Genomic DNA, 23,050 nt, shown 5'->3' with positions numbered 1-23,050 from the left:
GTCCATTTACATACAGGTATGCCAGTAACGATACTGATAAAAAATATATATATATATATATATTTGTCTAGCCAAAACGCTTGACCTGATGCATGTTTTGTCAGGCAAGGCTGACTTTGGGCTGATTTAATGTGTAAAGTCTGTATTGTCATTTAGATATAGTCCTGAATTTGTGAGTCAGCAGAGAGTTAAAGTGACTACAAAAGTGCAGAAGTAGGATTTAGACTCAACATGAGCTCACTGACCTCATAGCCTCAGAGTTACCGAGGCCAGCCTGGTCTCAGACTAGATGTGACATAGTAAATGTAAATCCAATACTCTAATGATATGATATGTTATGTTTGGTATGGTTACATAAGACAAATGGTTACTTAGTATGGCAGTTGGTTGGGGTGGATGGGTGGTCTTATCACACAAAAATCTAGCAACCCAAATGTTGGACAACTTTAGCTAATTAGAAACTTACTATCAAAACAATTGTAGCCTAACACCTACCCAGGTGTTAGTCTTTCAATTACATTACCATCTATACAAAAGGGGACCTCTTAGGAGTAATGCTGTACTGTAATGTAAACATGGACCCAGCCAGAGATAGAGAAGTGGCTGACAGAGGAAGAAGAGTGGCTGGGAGAGGGGGAGGAGTATGTATGCGTGGTGGAAGACGACTGAGAGGAAGATCCAGAGCTGTAGTCTCAGATGAGATTAGGGCTACTATAATTGATCATGTAATAAATCATGGTCTATTAATGAGAGAGGCTGGTCTGAGAGTGCAGCCAAATCTGCAACGCTCAACAGTGGCATCTATTGTGAGAAATTTCCGGCAAAACAACAGGTAAGATGTGCATTCTGCAAGGGCATCTTTCTGAACTGCACATTACATAAGTAAATTGAGAAAAGCCTCCAAACCCACGAGCCAAGCAACTCAGGAACCAATATGTCCAGGTAAGATGACTATAATATACAGAACTGTCACGGATCCCTTTGGAACTTTCATTGCGCACACCTGGCCCCTATTCCCACTGATTGTATTTGTATATATGTGCCCTTTGTTTACCTTGGTGCTGTCCATTATTGTTACAATGTCCCTTGGTGCGCGCGAGTACCTGTGCTGTGTGTTTTGGGCCTTCGTGCCCTTGTGGATTGCGCAGATGACTATGGGTCTCCTCCCGTGTGTTAATCATTGTGCGCATGTGTATTTATTTGAGGTACTCCTCACTCTTTTGTTTGGGTTTCAACCCTGTGTTTTGTGTAAGTGTTTGTTTGGTCTTCGTGCCTTTACACGGCACACCGTAATTTGTGGTATCATTAAAAAAAAAACTTTTACGCATTCCTGTGCCTGTCTTCCGAATCATTGTTACCAACAGTCTGACATGATAAAATGACAAAAAATGACAAAACATATTGAAGCATATTGCATCATGTCTTATTCTTTCACGTAACATATACTGCAGTGAATTCTAAACAGCAAAGAAATTTAACCAAAAAAACCCATTGTTTTTAGTGTTAGAGCTTTTTAGGTCATTGTTTTATGAGTGACAAAGTGTGCTTGCTGGGTGACAACCTTTGGTAGTGTGGAAGAATGAGTTGATTTGAGACATGTATGAAGTATTTTGGTATTTGGTAGTTTTAGTGCATTTTGGATGTGAAATTAACTGCTATGCCAGGCTGAAAGTTGGTTAGGAGAATTGTGTGAAGAGTTTTGAAAAAGTATTGAGAAATGGGTCCTAGCGATTGAAATAAAATGTATTTAGAATTCAAGGCACACTTAACCAGAATGGCTACCACAGCATTCTACAGCAATGCACCATCCCATTTGGTTTGCGCTTAGTGGGATTATAATTTGTTTTTCAACAGGACAATTACCCAAAACAGATCTCCAGAGTGTGTAAGGGCCATTTGACCAAGCCTCCACAGTCACCCAACCTCAACCCAATTGTGATGGTTTGGGTTGAGTTTGACCGCAGAGTGAAGGAAAAACAGCCAAAAAGTGCTTTGCATATGTGGGAACTCCTTCAAGACTGTAGGAAAAGCATTCCAGGTAAATACCTCATGAAGCTGGTTGAGAGAATGCCAAGAGTGTGCAAAGCTGTCATCAAGGCAAAGGGTGGCTACTTTGAAGAATCTAAAATATATTTGGGTTACTACATGATTCCATATGTGTCATTTCATAGTTTTGATATCATCACTATTATTCTACAATGTAGAAAATTGTAAAAAATAAAGAAAACCCTTGAATGAGTAGGTGTGTCCAAACATTTGATTAGTACTGTACTCTCACGGTGCACATTTTCACTCCATGATATGTGCGAGGACAACATGCCCAATTGCGTTTGTGGGCACGTGTACTTGCACATACACGTGCACACAAACGCGTGTGCATCCCATGTTGTCCTCAAATATATCATGGTTTTGGCTCATAGTTTTTCCATGTTAGATTTGGAGATAAGGCTTAGGAGGAAAATTAATGAATAAATAACATCTCTTAAAAATACATAATAGAGAATGTATATAGATGTACCCAAACAACCCTCTCACAAACCCAGCACCTGCATTTTTATGACAGTCATACAGAGTAAACGACATCTGAAAAGTGCTAAAACAGGCAAGGGTATAGAGGGAGTGAGAGCCAAAAAAAATGGTCAGAGTAAGCTCTGGTATAGCAGCATCTAAAATGAGGAACGTTAAAGAAAATCTGACCACATGGTGCATACCACTCGCACCTCTCCCTTAGGCTCAATACCCACATTCGCGCGGCACGGGCGGAGCGCAGGCATAGGGCGCAGCCTCCCAGCGCCCCGGAGACACAGCACACAGAGCCGGCGCAGGATACCCTGGGCCGAAACGGCGTACCGGAGACCAAACACGCTGAGCCGGCACAATACACCCTGGCTGGATGCCCACTCTCGCATGGCACTTTTTCTCTCCATTTATTTAAAGGTGCTTGAGGGGGGCTGGCCTACAGCGCTCCGGGCTATGAGCGTGCGTGCGCTTGACCGCATAACACGGTGCCTGACCAGTACGAGGCTTCTTCCGGTCAGCAAAGGGGGGTGGCTCAAGTCTATCGCCTGACTCCCCGTGTGCCCCCCTATGAAAGAGGGGCCTATGAAATTACACTATATATAGATTCTACAGACCCTACTGAGTACTCCCCACCCCACTTTTACATCGGGTCAAATACTCTGTATAAGCCTATATGCAATGCATGTAAAACAGGGGAGGCTGGTGGGAAGCGCTTTAGGATGACCGGGTCATTGTAATGGCTGGAATGGAGTTAATGGAATGGTACCAAAGAAATCAAACAGATGGAAACAACGCGTTGACTTCATTCCATTGGTTCCAATACAGTCATTGCAATGAGCCCGTCTTCCCATAGCTCCTCCCACCAGCCTCCACTGATATATAGTGATTTGCATTGGGGGCATTTAATTAACATTGGAACCTGTTTAAAAACCCACATTTAATGCAAATGTGAACGAATAAGAATTTCTGAACGAATATGAATCATTGTTAATCTTTAGACAATTATTTTTCATACATATGAATAAATACAGGTTAATGACACATTCCTACTATTACGTGGTGGACTTTTATTTAGAAAAGGTCCGAAATTCCGTAACCCGGAAGTACTTCTGACTGATACGAGTTTCCCTTCATTTTTTTTCATGTTCCATACATTTGTAATGGACACAACATGCCAAAGTCTCTCAAATCTTTCCCTAAACCACCCTCTTGCTCCAGTTGAATATGCCAATTGTGGCAGCTCTTCTTCGCAAGATGACGAAGACGGCTTTGGGGATCTGCGATCTCTGCCTGTAGATGTCTGCGAGAGACGACCCACATGTTTACGATGTTGGTAAGTTCAGTGGGAGCACCGCCACAAAGTATAGAAGTTACCAGTATGCCACCACCATTGATTGATATAGTATGTGAACGAAAGCTTTATCAGTCAAATATTTAAGATCAGCTAGTTACTGTAATGGACCATCACATATCCGGTTACAATTCTGTAGCTACAGCTGGGCTGTATTGATTACACGAATTCATGCCAAACGCTACCGTTTGGATTAATGATTAGACCCGTGGTACCCTGTTGGAGCCTTGGAGGCAACCCGCCTGAGAGAAAGCTAGCTACATGAGGATATTCATTCTCTCCATGAACCATTCTGCTGCTTCTAACGAGACGATATGTGGAAGGATTCCCTCGCGAGGCTAGGGGTAGACTACTTCTCAAATAGTACAGTGCTTCATTCATTATGCCCAGGGTTGGGTAGGTTACTTTCTAAATGTAATCCGTTACAGTTACACGTTACCTGTTCAACGTTGTAATCAGTAACGTAATTTTTAGATTACCCCAAACGCAGTAACTTTATCTGATTATATTAATTTACTTTTATATTACTTTCCCCTTGAGAGGCATTAGAAGAACACAGAATCGCAGAATGGCGAACTGAACGACGGAGAGGTTTGACTGTGTGTGATATTAGATTGCTTCTTGTGTAAATATTTTCTGTCTGGATTTTAATGATTTGTAATGATTTGTATGTTATCAATTGAACGACATCTATTGCAGCATAACTCTATGTCAAAGTTTACATAGCTGGCCATATATGGATGTAAAATGTTACTTTATGGATTGGTTATGTAGGCTTCTTCTAACCCATTGCTTTCTACTACATATAATATGATTAAATTATAGTTTTACATTAAAAACTAAAGTCTATCAGAATTTCAGTCATTACAATAAATGTTATACCCCTTGATCTTCAAGAATAGGACTTGGAAATATGGAAGTATAGATTAGCCAAATTATTTTACCTGAGCATGACCCCAAAACTAAGGACATATTAGCCAGTCCTACTCTGTTGTTTGTGATTTTGTTGACATGGAGGAATGATTGGGCTCATTGAATGGTTTTTCTTATTTTTTTTTCAATGAGTAGGTGTGTCCAAACTTTGGACTGGTACTGTATATTTAATATTTATGAATCCCAAAATGGATGTAGCAACTACCGGTACAGCTTGTCCCTTTAAGTCTATCAAAAAGTGGCAGGGTAGCCTAGTGGTTAGAGCGTTGGACTAGTAACCGAAAGGTTGCATGTTCATATCCTGAGCTGACAAGGTACAAATCTGTCGTTCTGCCCCTGAACAGGCAGTTAACCCACTGTTCCTAGGCCGTCATTGAAAATAAGAATTTGTTCTTAATTGACTTGTTAGTTAAATAAAGGTAAAAAAAACCTAAACAGTTTGAGCATGTCCATTAGGCCTATGGATTTATTTTATCAGCATCAATTAGATTCCATTCCATAGGCTTGGATCCGCATTATGCAGCTGTTGCAAGAGCGCATTTTTCATTCGCTGTCCACTGGTTTCAAAAACAATGATTGATAGACAGTTTAAACTTATTGAATTCAACCATTATTGGGTTCAAATACATATTTAGGTTTGTGAACAGCCATCTACAACAACCACAATCTGTAAGGCGTAAATAGCTAAATGAGAGCAGCAGCGTGATCCACATCAATGCGCTATGTAGATCTCAATAATAAGTGATATATGTATGGCCGTAGACTACACCACTGCTGTCATCCTTACCTCCAAGCGTTTATTCAAGTTGGTTAATCTTTGGATGCCAACAGCAGTCGTACCATTGGAAGACATAGCTTGGACTGTAGCCTACAAAAGCCTATTAATGCTCTTTTCCCGCGATACATCAAACACATTTGGTGTGTCATCATAGTGGTCTCTGATTTGTGGTCAGACTCGCTCAGATGGAACAAACTTAAATTTGCACCTTTTTTCAATGCTGATTTGAATGTCATTTAGAAAACAGATTTTTTTGCGCAAACATCCTTTCGGAATTTAAAACGAATCCTCAAAGTAATCATCTAGTTTTTCAAAAGTATTGGTAATTTGATTACAGTATTTTTTTCTGGTAAGGGATTACAGTTAGCATTTTTTGTAATCCCTTACATGTAATCCGTTACTCCCCAACCCTGATTATGTATTGCAACGGATACCATTTGCCAGACTCAACAGGAAGCAAACGGGGAGGGACCTACCTGAACTTATCCAATACAAAACTCAAGTTTTTGTTGCAAAATGTTTTCCGTTTGGACGAAACATTTTGGAACAGAATCAGCGTAATGAATACCACCCCAGTACTGAGTCCTTTATCTGCACACTGATTTGTGGCCATGTTAAAGCAAATTCTCAGTAGTCATCCACCATAATTATACCTTTCACCTCTCCCTGGCAGTCACATATAAAGGTATGCGATGAGGAAGGTAGTTATTTAAGACTGTTTGGGAGACATCTTCACCCTCTCCACTTCTCTCCAAACAGCCGTCCCCAGAAGGTGTGTCTCTGCCCGTTCCTGCCAGTCCACCCCCTGGAGGTCTCCACGTGTCTGTACATCGTACAGCATCCTGCAGAGGTGTGTGTGTGTGTGTGTGTGTGTGTGTGTGTGTGTGTGTGTGTGTGTGTGTGTGGGGGGGTCGATCCATATAATTTCAATCACTCTCTGACTGCGCCCCTTTTGATTTGAACGAAACCACCCTGTATTCAAGAGTATGCTGTGTCTCAACTGATGGCAGGCACAACACAAACACAACATAAACACCTCAGATTATGTCAAATAGGGTCTGAGCTACAACATATAAAACAGTTCAGAAGTTTGGGGTCACTTAGAAATGTCCTTTTTTTAAAAAGAAAAGCCCCAAAAATTGTCCCATTAAAATAACATAAAACTGATCAGAAGTACAGTGTAGATATTGTTAGTGTTGTAAATGACTATTGTAGCTGGAAACGGCAGAGTAAAAAAAAAATGGAATATAATATATAATAATAATATAATAATATATGCCATTTAGCAGACGCTTTTATCCAAAGCGACTTACAGTCATGTGTGCATACATTCTACGTATGGGTGGTCCCGGGAATCGAACCCACTACCCTGGCGTTACAAGCACCATGCTCTACCAACTGAGCTACAGAAGGACCACCTACATAGGCGTACAGAGGCCCATTATCAGCAACCATCACTCCTGTGTTCCAATGGCACGTTGTTAGCTAATCCAAGTTTATCATTTTAAAAGGCTAATTGATCATTAGAAAACGCTTTTGCAATTATGTTAACACAGCTAAAAACTTTTGTTCTGATTAAAGAAGCAATAAAACTGGCCTTCTTTAGACTAGTTGAGTATCTGGAGCATCAGTATTTGTGGATTCAATTACAGGCTCAAAATGGCCAGAAACAAAGCACTTTCTTCTGAAACTCATCAGTCAATTCTTGTTCTGAGAAATGAAGGCTATTCCATGTGAGAAATTGCCAAGAAACTGAAGATCGCTTTCAACGCTGTGTACTACTCCCTTCACAGAACAACGCAAACTGGCTCTAACCAGAGTAGAAAGAGGAGGGGGAGGCCCCGGTGCACAACTGAGCAAGGGGACAAGTACATTAGAGTGTCTAGTTTGAGAAACAGACGCCTCACAAGTCCTCAGCTGGCGGCTTCATTAAATAGTATCCTCAAAACACCAGACTCGACGTCAACCGCGAAGAGGAGACTGGCCTTCTAGGCAGAGTAGCAAAGAAAAAGCCATATCTCAGACTGGCCAATGAAAAGAAAAGAAAAGATTAAGATGGGCAAAATAACACAGACACTGGACAGAGGAACTCTGCCTAGAAGGTCAGCATCCCGGAGTCGGCTCTTCACTGACTTACATGTGGTCGGCGGTTGTGGGACCGGTTCGACGTACTGCCAAATTCTCTAAAATTATGTTAGAGTCGACTTATGGTAGATAAATAAGTATTTAATTCTCTGGCAACATCTCTGGTGGAAATTATTGCAGTCAGCATGCCAATTGCATGCTCCTTCAACTTGACATTTGTAGCATTGTGTTGTGACAAAAACGGCACAATTTAAGAGTTGCCATTTGATGTCCCCAGCACAAGGTGCACATGTGTAATGATCATACTGTTTAATCAGCTTCTTGATATGTCACACCTGTCTGGTCGATGGATTGTTTTAGCAAAGGAGAAATGCTCACTAACAGGGATCTAAACAAATTTGTGCACTCAATTTGAGAGAAATAAGCTTTTTGTGAGTATGGAACATTTCTCAGTTATTTTATCTCATGAAACATAGGACCACCACTTTATGTTTCATTTATATTTTTGTTCAGTATATATCAAACTCAAACTTTTTCTAATCGGTGATGAAGACATGGCTGTCTCATGGTAGGTGGAGTAGACAAAATGGGTCAACGTTGAGCCCCTCACTGTTTTGGCATTCAGGTCCAAAAAGTCACTTTTTGACCACTTCTACCGTGGGCAAAAATGTATTGAAGGTTTCGTTCAAATCACATGGGGTCCATTAATAAAGTGATTAAAATCCCATGGAACGACTCACTCACAAGCATGAGTTTAGCCCTTGAGTAATGCCCCAAACTGCTTCAGGGTTACTGCTCTGCAGTTGACCCTATGCTCCTCCGATCCAGTGTGTGTGGTTGGGTACTGTGTCAGTAAAATAACAATGGAAATTATTTTCTCTGTGTTTTCAGGAGAGTCGAGCGCTTCGTACCGTCCCTCTCCTTGCTGCATGTTTGCCCCCAGGAAAATGCAAGGTCTTGGTGGGAAGGAGATTCAATGAAGAGAGGTAAACATTTATCTTTATGTTGGTCCGATACTGAACATTACACGTACTGTCACGCCCTGACTTGAGTATTCTTTGTTTTCTTTATTGGTTTGGTTAGGTTAGGGTGTGACATGGGTGATGTATGTATTTTTGTACTGTCTAGGGGTTTTGTAGGTTTATGGGTTTGTTTATCATCTAGGTGTTTATATATGTCTATGGTTGCCTAGATTGGTTCTCAATTAGAGGCAGGTGTTTATCGTTGTCTCTGATTGGGAACCATATTTAGGCAGCCATCTTCTTTGGGTATTTCGTGGGTTATCTATGTCTATGTCTAGTTGCCTGTGTATGTGTAACGGATGTGAAACGGCTAGCTAGTAAATAGAGTTTCAATCGGTGACGTCACATTCTCTGAGACCTTGAAGTCGTGGTTCCCCTTGCTCTGCAAGGGCCGCAGCTTTTGTGGAGCGATGGGTAACGGTGATTCGTGGGTGTCAGTTGTTGATGTGTGCAGAGGGTACCTGGTTCGCACACGGGTATGGGCGAGGGGACGGTCTAAAGTTATACTGTTACATATGCACATTTACAGTATAGCTTCACGTTCATCTTGTTATTTTGTATAGTTTGTTTAAGTGTTCTTCGTCTTATTAAAGAAGATGTATTCATATCACGCTGCACCTTGGTCTCCTCCATACGACGAACGTGACAGATTAACCCACCATAAAAGGACCAAGCAGCGTGATTGGGAGGAACAGCTCTTAATGGAGAAATGGACCCGGGAGAAGGACGAATGGGTAACAACCTAGGAGGAGATTGAGAGTTGGTCGATCGATCCAGGGAGAGTGCCAGAGCCTGCATGGGATTCTTTGGAACAGTGCGAGGAGGGATACAGGAGAATGGAGGAACGGCGAAGATATAAGGGTACACGGCTAGCACGGAAGATCGAGAGGCAGCCCCAATAAACATTTTTTTTTGGCGGGGGCACACGAGAAGATTGGCTAAGTCGGGTAGGAGACCTGAGCCAACTCCTCGTGCTTACCGTGGGGAGCGTGTAACTGGTCAGGCACCGTGTTATGCAGAGATGCGCACGGTGTCTCCAGTGCGCATTTCTAGCCCGGTGTGCTACATTCCAGCTCCTCTCATTTGCCGAGCTAGAATAAGCTTCCAGCCAGGACGGGTTGTGTCAGCTTGACACTCCAGACCTCCAGTACACCTCCACAGCCCAGTACGTCCTGTGCCTGCTCCTCGCACTCGCCCTGAGGTGCGTGTCCCCAGCCCAGTACCATCAGTGCCAACACCACGCACCAGGCTTCCTGTGCGTCTCCAGAGCCCAGTACTCCCTGTCCCTGTCTGGACTGGCAATGGTACCCAGTCCAGAGCGTCCGGCTACGGTACCCAGTCCAGAGCGTCCGGCTACGGTACCCAGTCCAGAGCGTCCGGCTACGGTACCCAGTCCAGAGCGTCCGGCTACGGTACCCAGTCCAGAGCGTCCGGCTACGGTACCCAGTCCAGAGCGTCCGGCTACGGTACCCAGTCCAGAGCGTCCGGCTACGGTACCCAGTCCAGAGCGTCCGGCTACGGTACCCAGTCCAGAGCGTCCGGCTACGGTACCCAGTCCAGAGCGTCCGGCTACGGTACCCAGTCCAGAGCGTCCGGCTACGGTACCCAGTCCAGAGCGTCCGGCTACGGTACCCAGTCTAGAGCGTCCGGCTACGTCAAAATCAAATCAAATCAAATTTATTTATATAGCCCTTCGTACATCAGCTGATATCTCAAAGTGCTGTACAGAAACCCAGCCTAAAACCCCAAACAGCAAACAATGCAGGTGTAAAAGCACGGAAGAATCGCTGTCCGTAAAAGCACGTCGGGTCGCTGTCCGGAACCTACCGCGACGGGTCGCAGTCCGGATCCGCCAGGGTCTCCCTCCAGTCCGGATCCGCCAGGGTCTCCCTCCAGTCCGGATCCGCCAGGGTCTCCCTCCAGTCCGGATCCGCCAGGGTCTCCCTCCAGTCCGGATCCGCCAGGGTCTCCCTCCAGTCCGGATCCGCCAGGGTCTCCCTCCAGTCCGGATCCGCCAGGGTCTCCCTCCAGTCCAGATCCGCCAGGGTCTCCCTCCTGTCCGGAGCCGCCAGAGCCATCAGCCAACCAGGAGCCGCCGATACCGCCTGTCATGCCGGCGATGCTGGAATCTCCCTCCTGTCCGGAGCTGCCAGAGACGCTCCTCAGTCCAGTGACGCCCTCTACGATGATCTTCAGTCCGGGGTCCGCTGCGAGGGTCCCCACTCCAGAGGTGCCGCCTAAGTGGGCCAAGATTGAGGTAGAGCAGAGTCCACGTCCTGCACTCGAACCACCGCGATGAAAAAGCCCACCCGGACCCTCCCCTTTCGATTAGGTTTTGCGGCTGGAGTCCGCACCTTTGTGTGTGTGGGGGGGGGGGTACTGTCACTGGTCAGGGTGTGACATGGGTGACGTATGTGTTTTTCTACTGTCTAGGGGTTTTGTAGGTTTATGGGGTATTTATCATCTGGGGCGGCAGGGTAGCCTAGTGGTAAGAGTGTTGGACTAGTAACTGAAAGGTCAGCTCGGGGATTTGAACTTGCAACAAGGTACAAAACTGGCGTACTGCCCCTGAACAGTTAGTTAACCCACTGTTCCTAGGCCGTCATTGAAAATAAGAATTTGTTCTTAACTGACTTGCCTAGGTAAAATAAAAATTTAAAAATCTAGGTGTTTATATATGTCTATGGTTGCCTAGATTGCTTCTCAATTAGAGGCAGGTGTTTATCGTTGTCTCTGATTGGGAACCATATTTAGGTATAGCTTCACGTTTGTTTTGTTATTTTGTATTGTTTTTTTAAGTGTTCTTCGTCTTATTAAAGAAGATGTATTCATATCACACTGTGCTTTGGTCTCCTCCATACGACGAACGTGACATGTACATCATTCTCTCTAAACATGTTGACTCTCTCTCTGCCTTACAGGAACCCAGAGCTGGCTGCAGTGTGTCGAGATAGCAGAACCCTGATACTGTACCCGGGACCAGATGCTCAGAACCTGGAGGAGCTAGTCCAGAAACAAGACCAGGACAGGATGGGAGAGCAATTTGTGAGGGCAGTGGGACCCAATGTCATTATCATCGATGGCACCTGGAGCCAGGCAAAAGATATGTTCCTCAGAAACACCCTGCTCCACCAGCCCAAACAGGTGGAACAGCTATACTTCAACAGAGCACAATACAGTGCCTTGCAAAAGGATTCATCCCCCTTGGAACACTTTTTCTATTTTGTTGCATTACAACCTGTCATTTAAATGAATTTTTATTTGGATTTCATGTAATGGACATACACAAAATAGTCCAAATTGGCTCACTTCCTGTATGAAATTTAATCTTGGTTTCGCCTGTAGCATTAGTTCTGTGGCACTCACAGACAATATCTTTGCAGTTTTGGAAACGTCAGTGTTTTCTTTCCAAAGCTGTCAATTATATGCATAGTCGAGCATCTTTTCGTGACAAAATATCTTGTTTAAAACGGGAACGTTTTTCATCCAAAAATGGAATACTGCCCCCAGAGGTTCAAGGTTCAAAATTCTTATTTTCAATGACGGCCTAGGAACAGTGGGTTTAACTGCCTGTTCAGGGGCAGAACGACAGATTTGTACCATGTCAGCTCAGGTGTTTGAACTTGCAACCTTCCAGTTACTAGTCCACCACTCTAACCACTAGGCTACCCTACCGTCAGATGAGTCTAAAATTGAGATTTTTGGTCATCAAGAAAAACACTATGTCTGGCGCAAACCCAACACCTCATCACCCCGAGAACAAAATCGTCAGGGACTGGGAAACTGGTCAGAATGAAATGAATGATGGCGCTAAATACAGGGAAATTCTTGAGGGAAACCTCTTTCAGTCTCCCAGAGATTTGAGACTGGGACGGAGGTTCACCTTCCAGCAGGACAATGACCCTAAGAATACTGCTAAAACAACACGCAAGTGGTTTAAGGGGAAACCTATAAATGTCTTGGAATGGCCTAGTCAAAGCCCAGACCTCGATCCAATTGAGAATCTGTGGTATGACTTAAAGATTGCTGTACACCAGGGGAACCCATCCAGCTTGAAGGAGCTGGAGCAGTTTTGTCTTGAAGAATGGGCAAAAATCCCAGTGACTAGATGTGCCACGCTTATAGACACACCAAGATACTCGCAGCTATAATAAATGGGGTGAATACTTTCGCAAGTCACTGTAGATTGAGTATAATGGAACCAGGTTTCTTTACACCAGGGCTGTATTGATTAAGTACAATAAAGCCAATGCAATAGTCCCAAAAGTGCAAACGACAAGCCAAATCAAGGGCTTTCAAGTGTATGGTCTGGTTATTTTTATTGTTGAAATGGAGTCTGCTGCGTTGTGTATTTCAGGTACAGCTGAGCAGGAGTGAGCAGACTAGCCAGTATGTGATCCGTTCTCAGCCATCTAACATCTGCCTGTCCACCCTGGAGTGTGCTGCTGTCACCCTGTCCATCCTAGAGAGGAACGAAGCAATACAGGAGGTGGGTATAGCATATAGACCTATACTGTACGTGTTATGACAATCATATATATATATATATATATTGTGAGCGTACCAAGTAATTAGGCGTCACTCTAAAGCGGGAAGGTGGAATAAACGAGTCAGGAGTAGGTTTTTCTGATTGAACACGGTTCTCTATTGAGGGTATTTTGTCAAAAACATTCTAACATAAGCAATGAAAAATCCTCCAAGGAAAAACACACATCTTCTTCTCCAGATGAAACAAGAACACAATAGGATAATCTTTAAACTACAACAAACATAAATCACGGGTTTGTCACAATCTTCGTGGTTCATTCAGCACAGCATCTCTCTCTCGGTGGCCATCTTCCAGAGATAGTTTTCCCCCCTTCTCTGCTGGTTCCATTCTCTCTTTTATAGGGGAAGGAGAGTATCTCATTAGTACCGTCAGCTGTGCTTAATTGACTCTGGTTACCTTGTCTCCCATGCTTTGTTGGGCTACTATCCATGAGCCCAGCCTGCCCTCTAGTGGTCCTTCCACATACCTTCCCCCCCAGGACCGAACCGGAGGGTCGGGCGCCAGACGCACCGTCTTGGTCGCGTCGGGACAGCGCGTCTGCATTCCCGTTCCTCGATCCGGCCCTGTGGATGACATGGAAAGAGAACGGTTGTAAAGACAAAAACCATCTGGCTATTCTGTTGTTATTGTTTCTCTTACCAGCCATCCACGTGAGGGGCGCATGGTCAGTAACTAATGCAAACCTCCGACCCAGTAGGTAGTACCGGAGATAATCGAGGGCCCACTTGATGGCTAAGGCCTCTTTCTCTACGGTCGCATACCTCTGTTCCCGATCGCTGAGTTTCCTACTAATGAAGAGAATCGGCTTCTCTGCTTCACCTTCACCCTGAGCTAGTACGGCCCCGAGCCCTGTATCCGAGGCGTCGACCTGCACAATGAACTCTTGTGAGAAGCCCGGAGCCTGTAGAACGGGATCGGAACACAGGCCATCTTTTAACAATTGAAAAGCCTCTTCCGTCTCGTCTTTCCACTCTACCTGGTTTGGCAGGTTTTTCCTGATGAGGTTTGTGAGGGGTTGGCAATGGTTGCATATCCCGGGATAAAACGGCGATAATATCCTGTTATCCCTAAGAAGGCCCGAACGTCTCGCTTGGTCCGGGGTCGAGGCCAGTCACGAATTGCCCTGGTCTTCTCTGCCTGCGGGCGTATTTTCCCATTCCCCACGGTATACCCCAGGTATTCCGCTTCGGACAGGCCCAGGCAGCATTTATTTGGATTGGCTGTCAACCCTGTGGCTTCCAAACTCACGAGCACCGCACGTAATCGCAGGAGGTGACTATCCCAGTCCTCGCTGTGGATGACCACATCGTCTATGTACGCCGCTGCATACTCTTGATGGGGCCGTAGAATGGCATCCATGAGGCGTTGGAAGGTTGCAGCAGCTCCGTGCAGTCCGAAGGGCATCCTCACATACTGGAAAAGCCCCTCTGGGGTGGCGAAGGCAGTCTTTGGGCGATCCTCCGGAGCCACCGGCACTTGCCAATATCCCTTAGTCAAATCCAGGGTAGTGATGAACTTGGCCTTTCCTAAGCGCTCCAAGAGTTCATCCACACGGGGCATGGGGTACGCATCGAATGTAGAGATGGCATTCACGCCCCTAAAGTCGTTGCAGAGTCTCATACTACCATCGGCTTTGGGGACCAGGACTATGGGACTGGACCACTCGCTCGTCGAGGGCTCGATCACGCCCATCCTCAACATCTCCCTCACCTCTTTCTTAGCGATGACTCGGCGAGCCCCAGGAATCCTGTAAGGGCGGATATGCACTTTCTCGCCGGGTTCAGTGTGGATATGGTGGAACAGGACATCTGTTTGTCCTGGGAATGGAGAGAATATTCGACCAAAGTTCATAATCAGCTTGTCTAGCTGTCTTGACTGCTCCGGTAGGAGAGTTTGGCCACGGCGCACCTGTGGTAGAGCCTTTTTTTTTTTTCTTTGCCCTCCAGGGCCATCAAAGCCACCTCCTCCTCTCGTCCATGGTACGTCTTCAGCAGGTTTATGTGATAGAGTTGGACCTCTTCCTCCTGTCAGGTTGCTTGATGAGGTAATTGACCGGTGAGACCCTTTTCATTACCTCGTAGGGCCCCCTCCACTGCGCCAGCAAGCGATGTTCGGCCGTGGGCACAAGCACCATCACTTTCTCTCCCACGGTGAACTCACGGGGGGGGTCGCAGATTTATCATAGGCCCGGCCTTGGGTCCTTTGGGCCTTCTCCATATGCTCCTTGACTATGGGCCACACTGCTGACAGGCGGTCTCTCATCAGGGTAACATGTTCTATTGTAGATCGAAAGGGGCATGGTTGGGTCTCCCAGGTCTCCTTGGCTAAGTCGAGGATTCCTCGACAGGGTCTGCCATAGAGCAATTCAAACGGAGAGAATCCAGTGGATGCCTGGGGTACTTCTCGCAGGGCAAACATTAAGTGTGGGAGAAGCATGTCCCAGTTTTTCCCTTCTCGGGACACCACTCTTCTCAACATGCTTTTAATTGTTTTGTTCAAGCGTTCACACAACCCATCTGTTTGAGGGTGGAATATGCTTGTACGTATCTGTTGAACCTGATATAACCGACACAAGTCCTTCATCAACCGGGACATGAACGGGTTCCTTGATCGGTTAAGATAGTCTTGGGAAGGCCCACACGAGAGAACATCAGGAATAACTCCTTGGCAATTCCCTTTGACGACATGTTACGTAGGGGTATGGCCTCCGGGAACTTGGTAGCATAATCTATAACCACTAGGATGTACTCGTGTCCTCTGGCGGATTTTGGGAGGGGTCCTACGAGGTCCATAGCTATGCGTTCAAAGGAGTCTCTATGATGGGGAGAGGAATCAAAGGGTTACGTAGGTGTGGCCGTGGGGCTGTACGTTGACATTGATCACACGTCTTACAATACCTGGCCACATCTCGGGTGACACGGGGCCAATAGAATCTCTGCATGATTCTGTCAATCGTCTTGTCTCGTGCCAGGTGTCCTCCTAGGACGTGGGAATGGGCTAACTGTAGAACTGTATCCCTGTATGGTCTAGGCACCATTAGTAATTCCTGGTTTTCCCCCTTCGTCGTACGACCCAGTATAAGAGACCCCGCCTGATTGCATAGTAAGGAAGAGGGGCTCACCTGATCCGTCGACGTTCCTTCCGTCGATCACCTTCACCTTCCTCATGGCCTCCTTAGGTCTGGGTCTCTATGCTGCGAGGTGCCGAACTGTCCCTTTAATTCCTGGGGCAGGTCAACCTCAGTAGAGGGATGTGGAGGTTGTTCCACATCCCCATCAGGGGAGACAGAGGAGAATCCCTTCCAGGTTCCCTCCTCGGATGGAGCTTCAAATATATCCCTTAGTGCCTGGTTGCTCCTTCCTTCCTGCGTTGTGTATAACCCTTCACAGGTGTCTTCATCGGTGGTTTCCTGGAATATCTGTCGTAAACGTTGGGTCGCTATTTCTTTCTCTGCTGTAGAGGACGAGGACTCGGCTACGTCTCCTTGTAGTACTACTACCTCGGGCTTGGAGATTCTCTTCTTTCCTGTCCCCCTTCTTCCCGTGCATAACGTCATCTGCCGAAGCTCCTTATATAGGGGACAGTCTCTCCCGATCAATAATGGCACCTTCAGCTGGGGCACTTTCCCTGCCCTGACTGTACACCTTCCTTTTGGAGTGAGAATAGGCAGATTCACAGTGGGGTAATAGTGGGTGTCTCCATGAATACAGGATACGGCTACTTTGTCTGGTAGCAGTGTGGCGGAGGTCCACATCTTGTCCTTCAACTCGCACCGGAATCTCTGAGGCTGGGGCTATCTCTGCTAACCAACAGTGTTGATCCTGCCCCCTCAAAACGGGATGTGTGGGGATAGGCAGTGACGACTCCGTGACCATGGGCTCATCCTTGCTAGGACATTGTGGGGCATAATGGTTGGGAGACTGACACTTATAACACCGACCCGGCTGTGTGGTGGCTGACTTCTCCCACCTCCGGGGGGGGCTTGGACGTTTCGGTGGCGGGCGCGCCGGGATGAGTCGTGGTACGGGATTGGAAGACTCCTTCCGTTCCTCCTTGTCACTTTTTAACAACTCCCCTGTAGACCGATATGTTTCCACCGCCTGGGCTATGTCGTCGGCTGACAACGGGTTGGCTTGCCCCACAACCCTTTTTAAGTCACTGGGTAATTCTCTCAATATCTTGTCCACTACGAGAGTCTCTATCACATGTCCTACTCCCTTTCCAGGTTCTAGCCACTGTTTCGTCAGTCGTATTAAGGCGAAGATCTGGGCACGGACGGGTTGATCAGCTGTATAGGTCCATTGATGGAACTTTACAGCCCTATCTCTGGCAGTCAGCTGGTACCGGGACAGGATCTCGGTTTTTAGTCGCCCATAGTCCGCAGCTTCGCGGGAATCCAGGTCAAAATAGGCTTCCTGAGCCACCCCGGTCAAAAGAGGAGCTAATGCGCTAGCCCATTCTGTGGGCGGCCACTCTTCCAAGGTGGCCGTCCTTTCGAAGGTCATGAGAAAGGCCTCAATATCATCCTCCTTGGAGAGACGAGGTAAGATGGCGTGAGCAGCCGCTCTTGGCCTAACTGTAGGTTCTTCTCGTCGACTCAGCTGTTGTTGCAGGAGTTCTATGGTTGTCTGCTGTGCCGTGATCAATTGTTGTAGTAGGGCGTTATCCATCGTTCTTGAATGGTTCCTCCGGGTCTTCTGGAAGAATATTAATTTACTCACTTATCCTTGTGTCACTCGTCCACCTAATGCCTGCATCCTCCACCAATGTGAGCGTACCAAGTAATTAGGCGTCACTCTAAAGCGGGAAGGTGGAATAAACGAGTCAGGAGTAGGTTTTTCTGATTGAACACGGTTCTCTATTGAGGGTATTTTGTCAACAAAAACATTCTAACATAAGCAATGAAAAAATCCTCCAAGGAAAACACACATCTTCTTCTCCAGATGAAACAAGAACACAATAGGATAATCTTTAAACTACAACAAACATAAATCACGGGTTTGTCACCATCTTCGTGGTTCATTCAGCACAGCATCTCTCTCTCGGTGGCCATCTTCCAGAGATAGTTTTCCCCCTTCTCTGCTGGTTCCATTCTCTCTTTTATAGGGGAAGGAGAGTATCTCATTAGTACCGTCAGCTGTGCTTAATTGACTCTGGTTACCTTGTCTCCCATGCTTTGTTGGGCTACTATCCATGAGCCCAGCCTGCCCTCTAGTGGTCCTTCCACAATATATATATATATATAATCATACTTGTTCTACAAATCTAATTGTATTGGTCACATATGCATGGTTAGCAGATGTTATTGCGAGTGTAGCGTTCTAGCTCCGACAGTGCAGCAATATCTAACATGTAATCTAACAATTCCACAACAACTACCTAATACACACATTGAAGTTTTTCACAATTCCTGACATTTAATCCTAGTCAAAATTCCCTGTATAGGTCAGTTAGGATCACCACTTTATTTTAATAATCTGAAATTTATTTCAGCTATTATTTCTTTCATCAAATTCCCAGTGGGTCAGAAGTTTACATACACTCAATTAGTATTTGGTAGCCTTGCCTTTAAATTGTTTAACTGGGTCAAACGTTTTGGGTAGCCTTCCACTAGCTTCCCACAATAAGTTGGGTGAATTTTGGCCCATTCCTCCTGACAGAGCTTGAGTAACTGAGTCGGGTTGGTAGGCCTGACAAATTGTCTATGGGATTGAGGTCAGGGCTTTGTGATGGCCACTCCAATACCTTGACTTTGTTGTCCGTAAGCCATTTTGCCACAACTTTTGAAGTTTGCTTGGGGTCATTGTCCATTTGGAAGACTCATTTGCAACCAAGGTTTAACTTCCAGACTGATGTCTTGAGATGTTGCTTCAATATATACACATAATTTTCCTTTCTCATGACACCATCTATTTTGTGAAGTGTACCAGTCCCTCCTGCAGCAAAGCACCCACACAACATGATGCTGCCAGCCCCGTGCTTCATGGTTGGGATGGTGTTCTTGGCTTGCAATCTTCCCCCTTTTTCCTCCAAACATACCGATGGTCATTATGGCCAAACAGTTCTATTTTTGTTTCATCAGACCAGAGGACATTTCTCCAGAAAGTGTAATCTTTGTCCCCATGTGCGGTTGCAAGCCATAGTCTGGCTTTTTTATGGTGGTTTTGGAGCAGTGGCTTCTTCCTTGCTGAGCAGCCTTCAGGTTATGTCGATATAGGACTCGTCTTTACTGTGGATATAGATATTATTGTACCTGTTTCCTCCAGCATTTTCACAAGGTCCTTTGCTGTTGTTCTGGGATTGATTTTCACTTTTCGCACCAAAGTACGTTCATCTCTAGGAGACAGAACGCGTCTCCTTCCTGAGCAGTATGACGGCTGTGTGGTCCCATGGTGTTTATACTTGCATACTATTGTTTGTACAGATGAACGTGGTACCTTCAAGCGTTTGGAAATTGCTCCCAATAATTAACCAGACTTGTGGAGGTATACCATTTTTTTCTGAGGTCTTAGCTGATTTCTTTTGATTTCCCTATGATGTCAAGCAAAGAGGCACTGAGTTTGAAGGTAATCCATCCACAGGTACACCTCCAATTGACTCAAATGATGTCAATTATCCTATTAGAAGCTTCTAAAGCCATGACATCATTTTCTGGAATTGTCCAAGCTGTTTAAAGGCACAGTCAACTTAGTGTATGTAAACATCTGACCCACTGGATTTGTGATACAGTGAAATAATCTGTCTGTAAGCAATTGTTGAACAAATTACTTGTGTCATGCACAAAGTAGATGTCCTAACCGACTTGCCTGAACTATAGTTTGTTAGCAAGAAATTTGTGGTGTGGTTGAAAAACGAGTTTTAATGATTCTAGTGTATGTAAACTTCCGACGTCAACTGTGCGTCTCGTGTCTGATCCGTTGAATTGCGACTCCACTTTGTCTCTATCCTGACATTTTGCTTGTTCAATTGCCTTGTGGAGGGAATTACTACTATGTTTGTATTCAGCCATATTCCCAGTCACCTTTCCATGGTTAAATGTGGAGGTTCGCGTTTTGCAGGAATGCCACCATCTATCCACGGTTTTTGCTTAGGGTAGGTTTTAAGTCACTGTAGGTACATCTCCTATACACTTCCTTATAAACTCACTCATTGAATCGGCATATACGTCAATATTATTCTCTGAGGCTACCCGGGAACATGTTCCAGTCCGCATGATCAAATCAATCTTGAAGCATGGATTCTGATTGGCCAGACCAGCATTGAATAGTCCTTAGCATGGGTACATCCTGTTTGAGTTTCTTCCTATAGGATGGGAGGTGCAAAATGGAGTCGTGGTTGGATTTGCCAAAAGGGAGGGCGGGGGAGGGCCTTTTATGCATTGCTGAAGTTAGAGTAGCAGTGATCCAGTGTTTTACCAGCGCGGGTGCTACAGCCAATATGCTGATAGAATTTAGGTAGCCTTGTTCTCAAATGTGCTTTGTTAACATCCCCAGCTACAATAAATGGGCCTCAAGATATATGGTTTCCAGTTTGCATAATAGACAACATCCATTTCTATCTGTACTTTCTATAACGTCTCACGACTTCTACCCTCCTTACCTTACCCTCTTGAGCAGTGTTGTGGGTAATGTATTATAAAGCAATGTGTTACAGTAATAATATAATTTTTATAGTAACCAGTAATGTAATGGAGTTACTGCTCCAATTTGAGTAATAACATTATAGTTTCTGATCAAATAAATTGATTGTTACTTTTGTCATCATTCCCTTCCTATTTAGTTATTGATCCAAGTAAATATTTGTCACACACACACATCTTTTAAACAAATTTGTTTTTGTTCTCCGTCTCACGAATTTCCTGTTTATGCATGCACTACTACTAACGGCTTTAATGAGAGAGATGAAAAATGACAGAAGCGTCTTAAACATTGACTTTCTCAACATGGAAGTACTCTGCAAAGGCAACACAAAACTTGTATCGAAAGACCCCCGATACCTGACTGCTGCTGAAGATGTCTGTAGGCCTACCTCATTCAAACAACCAAGGCTTGATTTTAATCATTCAGCAGGGCAGGGTGTAGAATTAGAGAGAGCTGAACAAGCTTTTATCTGGGTATTTAGTAAGACGAAATGCTGCCCTTATCCATGGTAGAATCTGTCATTATTAAGGTACTTGTTTTGGTGTATCGGCCTACTTAATGTAACGTTGTTTACATTTAGTGAGGACGTGCAACATTTTGGTGTGTAACGCAAAAAGTAAAAAAATAAGTAGTGTAACAAATTACTTTTCCCAAGGAGTAATTAGTGAAGTAATTAGTTATTGTTAAAAGAAGTAACGCGTAATGAATAATATATTACTTTTTGTGAGTAAAGACCCAAACACTGCTCCTGAGCATAAGACCCACACCATGATGGAGGATGGCCCTTTGCAGCAATCTGCCTGTACGTGACTGGACATTTAATCTTCCTGTCCCTTCCAGGTTCTGTTGAAGCCTCTGCAGGCACTGTGCTCTTTCCAGCTGCAGCATGGGGCCCTGGTCCACCACAGCAAGGAACACCTGATACGACACGGCATTTACCACAAACAAATGCCCACGAACAAACGCAAGATCAAGAGAATGGAGAATCTTATTACTAACCAGCACATCTGCCCTAGATGAGAGACTACTAGGTTGTTTATGAAATAAAAGAACACTCTGGCCTATCCTCATATAGAACACTACTTTTGACCTGAGTGCAATTTGGATGAATCAACATTTCTTCCACTTTACCCAGATGTGTACAGAGCACTGAAATTCAGACCCCTGGGTCAGTGTGGCTACCCACTATATTTCCAATCCAATGTGTGGTTATTTGAAATGGTCTTATTTGTTTTTATACATGTGTTGAAATAAATAAGTAAATTGTCTGCTGTCTAATTTGATTATGCAGGACTTGATGGCATGGTGCATACTGGTGGGGAAAAGTACCCAGTTGTCATACTTGAGTAAAGTAAAGATAGATACCTTAATAGAAAACGACTAATGTGAAATACCACTAGAGTAAAAGTCTAAAATTCTTTAGTTTGAAATGTAATTGCAAAAATATACTAATCATCAAAAATTTAAATATTTTTTACATTCCTTATATTAAGCAAATCAGACCGCACAATTTTTATTTTATTCACGGATAGTCGGGGCACACTCCAACACTCAGACATTTACGTTTGTGTTTAGTGAGTCCGCCAGATCAGCTGTAGAAGAGATGACCAGGGATATTCTCTTCATACATATGTGAATGTTCCTGTCCTCTAAGCATTCTACGTGTAACAAGTACTTTTGGGTGTCAGGGAAAATGTATGGAGTAAAAAGTCCATTATTCTATTTAGGATTGTAGAGGGGTAAAAGTTGTCAATATGAATGGTAAAGTACAGATACCCTCGAAAAAATACAAGTCATGTATTTATTTAACCTTTATTTAACGAGGCAAGTCACGTTACTGAAGTAGTTTACAACACTGATGGTGCATATAACTTCAGTGAGGACACCTGAACCGTCTTTGTTCTAACACAGCCTCGTTCAAAATCATTGACAAGAGGAACACATTTTAATAAATGTAAAATTGCAGTCAAAGTGATGTTATTACGGTAAAGGTAAAATACCCATATTGTCCTAACTATTTTAACGCGCCGCTGGTGTAGTGGTATCATGCAAGATTCCCATTCTTGCGACCCGGGTTCGATTCCCGGGCGGCGCACGTGTTTTGTTACATTCTATCACAATTTTCTCCTACATTTTACATACGCATACAAATAAATATCCAACATGCCATCC

At 44.7% G+C, this 23,050-nt stretch overlaps 1 protein-coding gene and 1 non-coding gene across 2 annotated transcripts; both read left to right on the top strand.

Annotated features, from left to right (window-relative positions):
* Nucleotides 1-3,610: 3,610 nt before the first annotated feature.
* dtwd2 (DTW domain containing 2) lies at nucleotides 3,611-22,146 on the top strand. Its single transcript, XM_035775761.2, has 6 exons — nucleotides 3,611-3,853; nucleotides 6,342-6,432; nucleotides 8,559-8,653; nucleotides 11,611-11,833; nucleotides 13,047-13,178; nucleotides 21,719-22,146. Exons 1-6 carry the CDS (start codon nucleotides 3,663-3,665, stop codon nucleotides 21,896-21,898), a joined length of 912 nt encoding a protein of 303 aa, XP_035631654.1. The 5' UTR covers nucleotides 3,611-3,662; the 3' UTR covers nucleotides 21,899-22,146.
* A 756-nt stretch (nucleotides 22,147-22,902) lies between these two features.
* Nucleotides 22,903-22,973, top strand: trnag-ccc (transfer RNA glycine (anticodon CCC)). The gene has a single exon. It is a non-coding gene; the product is annotated as a tRNA-Gly (tRNA).
* Nucleotides 22,974-23,050: the final 77 nt, after the last annotated feature.

The sequence above is a fragment of the Oncorhynchus keta genome, chromosome 9 (assembly GCF_023373465.1).
Source record: "Oncorhynchus keta strain PuntledgeMale-10-30-2019 chromosome 9, Oket_V2, whole genome shotgun sequence".
NCBI classification, from domain to species: Eukaryota; Metazoa; Chordata; class Actinopteri; order Salmoniformes; family Salmonidae; genus Oncorhynchus; species Oncorhynchus keta.
The sequence above is the reverse complement of the archived record's forward strand: the minus strand, read 5'-3'. Positions and strand labels throughout refer to the sequence as shown.

Excerpts from the sequence above, each read along its gene's own strand:
- dtwd2 (XM_035775761.2), top strand. The coding sequence starts at position 3,663 with ATGTTCCATACATTTGTAATGGACACAACATGCCAAAGTCTCTCAAAT. Across the intron at positions 3,854-6,341 it reads CCCACATGTTTACGATGTTG|CCGTCCCCAGAAGGTGTGTC; the intron begins GTAAGTTCAGTG and ends CTCTCCAAACAG. Across the intron at positions 6,433-8,558 it reads TCGTACAGCATCCTGCAGAG|GAGAGTCGAGCGCTTCGTAC; the intron begins GTGTGTGTGTGT and ends CTGTGTTTTCAG.